Source organism: Leopardus geoffroyi, chromosome B1, assembly GCF_018350155.1.
Source record: "Leopardus geoffroyi isolate Oge1 chromosome B1, O.geoffroyi_Oge1_pat1.0, whole genome shotgun sequence".
In the NCBI taxonomy this organism is placed as follows: Eukaryota; Metazoa; Chordata; class Mammalia; order Carnivora; family Felidae; genus Leopardus; species Leopardus geoffroyi.
Genome location: NC_059327.1, coordinates 180,455,934 through 180,464,454, shown reverse-complemented (window position 1 = coordinate 180,464,454; position 8,521 = coordinate 180,455,934). Strand labels below are relative to the sequence as shown.

At 57.2% G+C, this 8,521-nt stretch overlaps 1 protein-coding gene across 10 annotated transcripts in view; it reads left to right on the top strand.

Moving 5' to 3' along the window:
- Positions 1 to 2,609: 2,609 nt before the first annotated feature.
- The window catches only part of PCDH7 (protocadherin 7), a 427,585-nt gene continuing 421,673 nt past the window's right edge, over positions 2,610 to 8,521 (top strand). For all 10 annotated transcript variants that reach the window (XM_045474307.1, XM_045474305.1, XM_045474308.1 and 7 more), the window contains exon 1: positions 2,610 to 8,361. In XM_045474307.1, coding sequence (XP_045330263.1) covers positions 5,170 to 8,361 — 3,192 coding nt within the window. In that variant the 5' untranslated portion in view covers positions 2,610 to 5,169. The remainder of the gene's footprint in view (positions 8,362 to 8,521) is intronic.

Sequence of the window (8,521 nt, the reverse complement as noted above, 5' to 3'; positions counted from 1 at the left end):
CTGGCTATCATGTTTACTGTATTTAACCTTTTTCTTGTACTATTGTGAATACAGCGTCTATAATAAATGAAAGCCCCCCTGAGATCATATCTTCGGCACCTACTTCTTTGTATTCTTACCCATAAACTTTTGTTGTCATTGTGACTTCCCTTCCTGTCTTTTTGAGGCTGAAACTACATCACGGACCCTGAATGCTATTTTTCAGCTCAGTCACTGAAATTTCTTAACGGCAACGCAGCTTTAAGATGGCAGGGTTAGCAGGTAAATTTAAAACAACAATAACAACAAAACTACCGAATATGATAAGCATAGGGTAGGATATTTGGCATAGAAAAAAAAGCAATCGTTGGCCAAGCTTTGATTAAATGTCTATGAAAACGGGACAACATTTCTATTTTAGTGAATTTCATTTTTTTTTTCATATCTTGGTTTCAAGTGGTCATTTTAAAAAAAAAAATATGCGTTTAAAAATAAACCGAGACGAACCACAAATCCCCAACATTTCAACATGCTCTCAAATATTTTGCCTCCTGCAAGCGATGACGTCCTCGCCCTCTGAGCAACTCAGGCTTTGGGAAACTGATGTCGTTTTCTCTCTTCAGTTCTGGCCGCCAAAGCAGCAGCAACAGCAGCACGGCAGCAACGGGCTCTTTAATTTATTGCAGCCGGTTACACTTTCGATCCCATTTCCTTCTGAACCCTTTCCTCTCAGGTTGAGAAGATAAATGCAGCCTCGAGTCTGAAAAAGCCGGGCGGGGTTTGTGGGTGGGAGCGAATCCGGATATCATATTCCCGTGGTGAGGTCTGGTACCGGGGGGGATTAAGTCCCCCAGTTCCATTTAATGAAACTGCTGAGCACTTGTGACACTGGCTCTAAGACTGCGGAAATGGGGCGGGGGTGGGGGAAACGGCTTCTCGCCTCCATTCATCCTCCGCGCCGGCGGGAGGCTGGAGTTGGAGTGTCAGTCCCCAGACAGGGGGCGGAAGAGGATTGGGAGCTCCGACCGCGGCAAGGGCGCCCCGAGGGCTCCTCTCACCTCGCCCACACCCGCGCCCCGCCCATTCGGTTCCCTTTCCCCAGAACCGCGCCGCGGGGCAAAGCAGCCGCTCCTCGGCCGCTCCGGCTGGAAGGTCGGAGGCGGGGACCGATGGGGGAGGGAGGAAAGCCGGGAGGCTTCGTGGCCAGGGCAGTCTGGCGCGCTGTTCTCCATGCCGCACACGTCGGACCCATTTCCCACGCTGGCTTGGCTCGGCGGTGGAGTTGGTAGGGATGCGTAGGGAGGGCGGACTGGAGACTACCTCCAGCTCGCAATGAGAAAACCACTCCACTGTGAAGGACGCGCTGCACACCCCCCCCCCCACCATCATTTGGGGGGGGGGGAAATGCAGCGCTCTGGGGAAAAGCCTCCCACTCCTTCGCCCCTCACTAGTGTGCGCCTGGAGATTGCGCGCCGGAGCGGTGGGCGAATGTTTCAAGACGCTCACGGGCTTGTTCAAGTTTATGGTCTGGCGAGGGAAGCGGGAGTGTACAACGTCTCTGCCCACGCGGCTGCCTGAAGTTTGCAAAATCTTAGTAAGGCGGTTAGGGGAGTGCGTGCACTGCACCATATTGCCGCGCATCGGAATGCACCGGTGCAAGGCCGCGGAAGAGAACAAGCTTCCCTGTTTCGCCTAGGACCCTAGGAAAAAAGCGACCGGGAGTCGTGGGAGACAAGAATTCTGATAAACCAGAGTTTTCCACATATGAGGGGATTTAGCATTACAGCCACTTAGCGGGCCTTGGAAACGCTGCGACGCCCGCCCCCGCCCCCCCGGCTCCAGACTGCGGCGGTGCACACTGAGTCTGCGCGCGGGGTTTTTCTCGCTGATGCTGCAGATATAGAGCGGAGTGGCTCGGGAGGCGGCGGGCTTGGGGAATGTGGGGGTGGCCGGGTTCCCGGCCTGGCCCCGGAGGAGAAGCCACTACACCCTGAGTGCTAATGCTTTAGCAGACTGGAAAATACTCGCCAGCTCCCTGGCACTTTCATCCTCCGCGCCTCCACGGTCTCGCATAGGGAGACCTTGGAGATCTCTGCCGCCTCTCCCCCATTCCTGCTGTCTGCGCCCGCCCAAACAACGGCGCGCTACATCTGCTCGTAGACTTTATTGGTGTTTGTCTTGTTTAAATCATCTTGCCTCCTCACACGGGTCTCGTAAAGGCTGAGTACCCACTCTGGACGGATTTCTTTCTGTTTTCTTCTTTTCGTCTTAAATTTTCCTGTAAGGGGAGGCCCTTCGATGCCTATAGATTGGGCAGACTAGCTGAGGACCAACCAAATCCCACCAGAAGCTTCTTTTCCCTTTTTAGATGATAAGATTCTCTCCAAACATCTCCTGCCGGCCTGAACCCCCTTAATCCTGGCGCCCCCCCCCCTTAGCCCCTGAAATAAATGAAGAGCGAATGGCTACAGTTTTTAAAACGCAACCGGAGCTGAGGATCTGATGAGGCAGGCTGCGGTGGCTGTGACTGAAAACTGGGGAAGCCTCGCGTGGGGGAATACCATGTACGATCAAGTGGCACAAAGTCAAAAGAAGGAGAGAAACGGAACTAGGGACACTTCGGTACACAAAGTTGCCATTAAAGTTTATTTCCCTTTTATCCAGATAGGTGACGCTACACTTTACCAGTTACTAAAGGCTGCAGGTTTCAGCTCAGAAAATAACATCGAGGCTTCCAACATGTGTTTATTCCCCAGGCGCGCGCACACACACGGTCTACCCCCGTAAGCAAGCACGACGACAGGAATGCCAAGCATTTAAACAAAGACAGGCACCACCCCACCCCCCCAACGCCAGCCCTCCGAAGTCTGCACTCCCAAAAAAGGATCCCTCTCTAGCTCTCTCTGGAGTTTGATGTTCTCGCTTAACCACTGCAGCCCATCATGGTTTCTCAGAACACCAACGTGGCTCCCTGGGCGCGCACGCGGGATCCCCCAAGCCACTATTAAGCCAATGCCCAAACCAAGATGCGAAATCGCGAAACAGAGACACTTGAGGGGGTGGGGAACAACGTCTGAGAAGGGGGAGAAGAAGAAACCTTTCCTGACACCCGCTCCAGCGCTCTCACACTCGCACACTGCATTAGTCAGAGAGAGGAGGAAATTTACCAGCCCCGGGGAGGGAAAGCGAGTCCCCCGAGAAGACAGTGGCTGCGCTCGTTGGGAAGAGGGGGAGAGGCTTTGGCTTAAAGGGGACGGGACTGACTGGGATTGTGCACGTAAGGAGTGGCCCCCGGCGCTGAAGCTGGGCTTTCCGGAGCCGGGTGGCTGGTTAGTACTCCCTCCTGCCTTCCTCCCTTCAGCTCTTCACCCTCCCTCTCTGCGAATGTGTAGTTTCCGTGGCTCGGCTGCCACCTCCGCCACCGCCGCCGCTGCCGCCGCCGCCGCCGCAGCGGCAGTCGCGTCAGGGACAAGCTTGAGCCGCAAGCGAGCAAGCGAGCTCCCAGCAGCAACCACCACTTTGGGCAAACTTGCGGGTTTCCGGCTCTCGGCTAGCGAGCGGGAGCTTCCTACTTGCCATTCAGTGTCTTTGAGCCTTGGCAGCCCTAGGGGCAGCGAGCGCGCCCGCACCAGACTCTCCCAGACGCGAAAGGGTACGAGACAACTGCGGAATTCACCCGCCGTGCCAGGGCACTTCCGAGGAAACAACCGACTGGCACTTTTTCTCCCCTTGGCAAACTGGATTTTTTTTTTTTTTAAGCTACTTGGCAGCTGTCTCTGACTCCACCTCCCCCCCCCAACCCCCTCCCCAGTGCCTTTGGCTTTTCTTCGGAAATCCGGACAGAATTGGGCATCTTTGTTAATTGCCACTGGGGGAGCCCGGCCGGGGGCTCTCGCCAGGCCAGCGTCGCCTGAGCACCGAGCTTGGTTTGCTCACCTTTGAACTGCAAAGGGATCAAGTTCAGCTCGAGTTGCCAGCATTGGGACTGGGAGGAAGGCGAGGGAGCGTGCAGTAGAGAGAGTGGGAGAAGGGGAAAGGGGAAAGGAGAGGAGGGAGGAGAGAGGAGGAGGAGGGAGGAGAGAAAGGGAGGGAGGGGAGGGATCGAGAGAGAGCGGGGAGAGAGAGAGGCTGCAATCTCCTCCCTGAATCGCGCACAGCGCTGCAGATCCCAGTGCTCCGACATGCGGGCCGAATGCAGGTGAGGGAAGGCACGGACTCTGCGGCTGCGAACCCAAACTTGGGCACCGCGCGGTGCGCACGGTTCAGCCTTCGCCCCCGCGGGCGAACGGCTGCTGCGGTTTCAGGCGGCGGCTTCGTGACTAATGACCTTGCGCAGAGTTGTTAAGAAAAAAAGAGAAACCCGAGCTCTTGGGGGTGAAAAGGGACTGACTCTCTGGGTGTCTCTGAAGATGGCTCGGGCTGCTCTTCGGCGCGCGGGGGGGACCCGGACGCGGACCGCCGTGTGACGCGAGTGGTCTCCACTGCACGGTGCCCGAAGCGACCTGCCAGGGCTTTTTCATTCTCGATCTGTTGACTGGCTCCCCCGCTGCCAGAGCAGAGTCAGAGTTCAGACTGGCTTGTTGCTGGCCCCAGCGCCTCGTGCAGGAAGCAACTCACGTTTGCCTGGGCAGCCGGAGCAGAAGCTGGGTCTGGAGTGTGTGGCTGGAACGTGAATTGGACTCAACTCGAGTAGCAGCAAAGACCAACGGGGTTGGCAGGCGGGGGAAGCTGCAGGCGTGTTCCCCGCCGCTTCCCGGCTCCACCACCCGCCCGCCCGCCGGAGCGGTTCCGGCCCCATCCGACAGAGCGGGGACGGGAGCCCGGGATTCTCCGCCCGCTGCGGGGATGACTCTGGGGGGGCGCCGAGCCCGCGGCGCGCAGTGTCCCGTGAACTGTGAGTACTGCGACTGAACGGCGGCCGGCGAGCGGGCGATTAGCACCCATTGCATGAATTATGAAACAATAACTTTCGGAAGAAGCAGAAGGAAAAGAAAAAAGAAAAAGAAGGACACCTCGCTGGTCCCCCTGGCCGACTCCGCACGCTGCTCTTCTCGCCCCCTCCCTCCTCTCCCTTCCTCCTTTCCCGGAGAGAGAAGAGGACTGGGAGGAGGGCCGGCGGCCGGCCCCGGAGGAGGGGGGCGCCGAGGGGGCTGTGACTAGAACGAGCAGTAGCAGCAGCAGCAGGAGAAGATGCTGAGGATGCGGACCGCGGGATGGGCGCGCGGCTGGTGCCTGGGCTGCTGCCTCCTCTTGCCGCTCTCGCTCAGCCTGGCGGCCGCCAAGCAACTCCTCCGGTATCGACTGGCCGAGGAGGGCCCGGCGGACGTCCGCATCGGCAACGTCGCCTCGGACCTGGGCATCGTGACCGGCTCGGGTGAGGTGACTTTCAGCCTCGAGTCGGGCTCGGAGTACCTGAAGATCGACAACCTCACCGGCGAGCTGAGCACCAGCGAGCGGCGCATCGACCGCGAGAAGCTGCCCCAGTGTCAGATGATCTTCGACGAGAACGAGTGCTTTCTGGACTTCGAGGTGTCGGTGATCGGGCCCTCGCAGAGCTGGGTGGACCTGTTCGAGGGCCGGGTCATCGTGCTCGACATCAACGACAACACGCCCACCTTCCCGTCACCCGTGCTCACGCTCACGGTGGAGGAGAACCGGCCGGTGGGCACTCTCTACCTGCTGCCCACCGCCACGGACCGTGACTTCGGCCGCAACGGCATCGAGCGCTACGAGCTGCTCCAGGAGCCCGGGGGCGGCGGCGGCGGCGGCGGCGGCGGCGGCGGCGGCGAGGGCCGGCGCGCCGGGCCTGCCGACAGCGCCCCCTACCCCGGGGGCGGCGGGAACGGCGCGAGCGGCGGCGGCCCAGGCGGCTCCAAGAGGCGGCCGGACGCGCCGGAGGGCGGCGGCGGGACCAACCCCGGCGGCCGCAGCAGCGTGTTCGAACTGCAGGTGGCCGACACCCCGGATGGCGAGAAGCAGCCACAGCTGATCGTGAAGGGGGCGCTGGACCGGGAACAACGCGACTCCTACGAGCTGACCCTGCGGGTGCGCGACGGTGGCGACCCGCCGCGCTCCTCTCAGGCCATCTTGCGGGTGCTCATCACCGACGTGAACGACAACAGCCCCCGCTTCGAGAAGAGCGTGTACGAGGCGGACCTCGCCGAGAACAGCGCCCCGGGGACTCCCATCCTGCAGTTGCGCGCCGCCGACCTGGACGTGGGGGTCAACGGGCAGATCGAGTACGTGTTCGGAGCCGCTACCGAATCCGTGCGGCGGCTGCTGCGCCTCGACGAGACGTCCGGCTGGCTCAGTGTCCTGCACCGTATCGACCGGGAGGAGGTCAACCAGCTGCGCTTCACGGTCATGGCCCGGGACCGCGGGCAGCCCCCCAAGACCGACAAGGCCACGGTGGTCCTCAACATCAAGGACGAGAACGACAATGTGCCGTCCATTGAAATCCGCAAGATCGGGCGTATCCCGCTCAAGGACGGGGTGGCCAACGTGGCGGAGGATGTTCTTGTCGACACCCCCATTGCTCTGGTGCAGGTGTCCGACCGAGACCAAGGCGAGAACGGCGTGGTCACCTGCACCGTGGTGGGCGACGTGCCCTTCCAGCTCAAGCCGGCCAGCGACACAGAGGGCGACCAGAACAAGAAAAAGTACTTTCTGCACACCTCGGCCCCTTTGGACTATGAGACCACCCGGGAGTTCAACGTGGTCATCGTGGCGGTGGACTCGGGCAGCCCCAGCCTCTCCAGCAACAACTCCCTGGTTGTCAAGGTAGGAGACACTAATGACAACCCGCCTGTCTTCGGCCAGTCAGTAGTGGAGGTTTACTTTCCCGAGAACAACATCCCTGGAGAGAGGGTGGCCACGGTGCTGGCGACGGACGCCGACAGCGGGAAAAATGCAGAGATCGCCTACTCGCTGGATTCCTCTGTGATGGGGATCTTTGCCATCGATCCTGATTCCGGGGACATCCTCGTCAATACGATACTGGACCGCGAGCAGACTGACAGGTATGAGTTTAAAGTTAACGCCAAAGACAAAGGCATCCCAGTGTTACAGGGCAGCACCACGGTGATTGTGCAGGTGGCTGACAAGAATGACAATGACCCTAAGTTTATGCAGGACGTCTTTACCTTTTATGTGAAAGAAAACTTGCAGCCCAACAGCCCTGTGGGGATGGTCACGGTGATGGATGCTGACAAGGGACGCAATGCAGAGATGAGCCTCTACATAGAGGAAAACAGTAACATTTTCTCCATTGAAAATGACACGGGGACCATTTATTCCACAATGTCTTTTGACCGGGAACATCAGACCACATACACGTTCAGAGTCAAGGCTGTGGATGGGGGAGATCCTCCCAGATCAGCCACAGCCACGGTCTCTCTCTTTGTCATGGATGAGAATGACAATGCTCCCACAGTTACCCTTCCCAGAAACATTTCCTACACTTTACTGCCACCTTCAAGTAATGTCAGGACAGTAGTAGCTACAGTGTTGGCAACAGACAGTGACGATGGCATCAATGCAGACCTTAACTACAGCATTGTGGGAGGGAATCCCTTCAAGCTGTTTGAAATTGATTCCACCAGCGGTGTGGTTTCCTTAGTGGGGAAACTCACCCAAAAGCATTATGGCTTGCACAGGTTGGTGGTGCAAGTGAATGACAGTGGACAGCCTTCCCAGTCCACCACGACCCTGGTGCATGTGTTTGTCAATGAAAGTGTTTCTAATGCAACTGTGATTGACTCACAGATAGCCAGAAGTTTGCACACCCCACTCACGCAGGATATAGCTGGTGACCCAAGTTATGAAATTAGCAAGCAGAGGCTCAGTATTGTCATTGGGGTGGTGGCCGGGATTATGACCGTGATTCTAATCATCTTAATTGTAGTGATGGCAAGGTACTGCCGGTCCAAAAGCAAAAATGGCTATGAAGCTGGCAAAAAAGATCACGAAGACTTTTTTACACCCCAGCAGCATGACAAATCTAAAAAGCCTAAAAAAGACAAGAAAAACAAAAAATCTAAGCAGCCTCTCTACAGCAGCATTGTCACTGTAGAAGCTTCTAAACCAAATGGACAGAGGTATGATAGTGTCAATGAGAAGCTGTCAGACAGCCCAAACATGGGGCGATACCGATCCGTTAACGGTGGGCCTGGCAGTCCTGACCTGGCCAGGCATTACAAATCTAGTTCTCCATTGCCTACCGTCCAGCTTCATCCCCAGTCACCAACTGCAGGAAAAAAACACCAGGCCGTACAAGATCTACCACCAGCCAACACATTTGTGGGAGCAGGAGACAACATTTCAATTGGATCAGATCACTGCTCTGAATACAGCTGTCAAACCAATAACAAGTACAGCAAACAGGTAAGATGTATTCCAAGTATATTTAAATATCCCAGAAGAGGTGAAATAACTCTGAGGCAGAGAGCACCTCCTGTGAAGTTTTGCTTTCTCCCTTTTAAAGCTATGATTTGAAAATTTAACAGCGGTAATTTAACGTTAATTCCTATGTCATCGGTTGAGT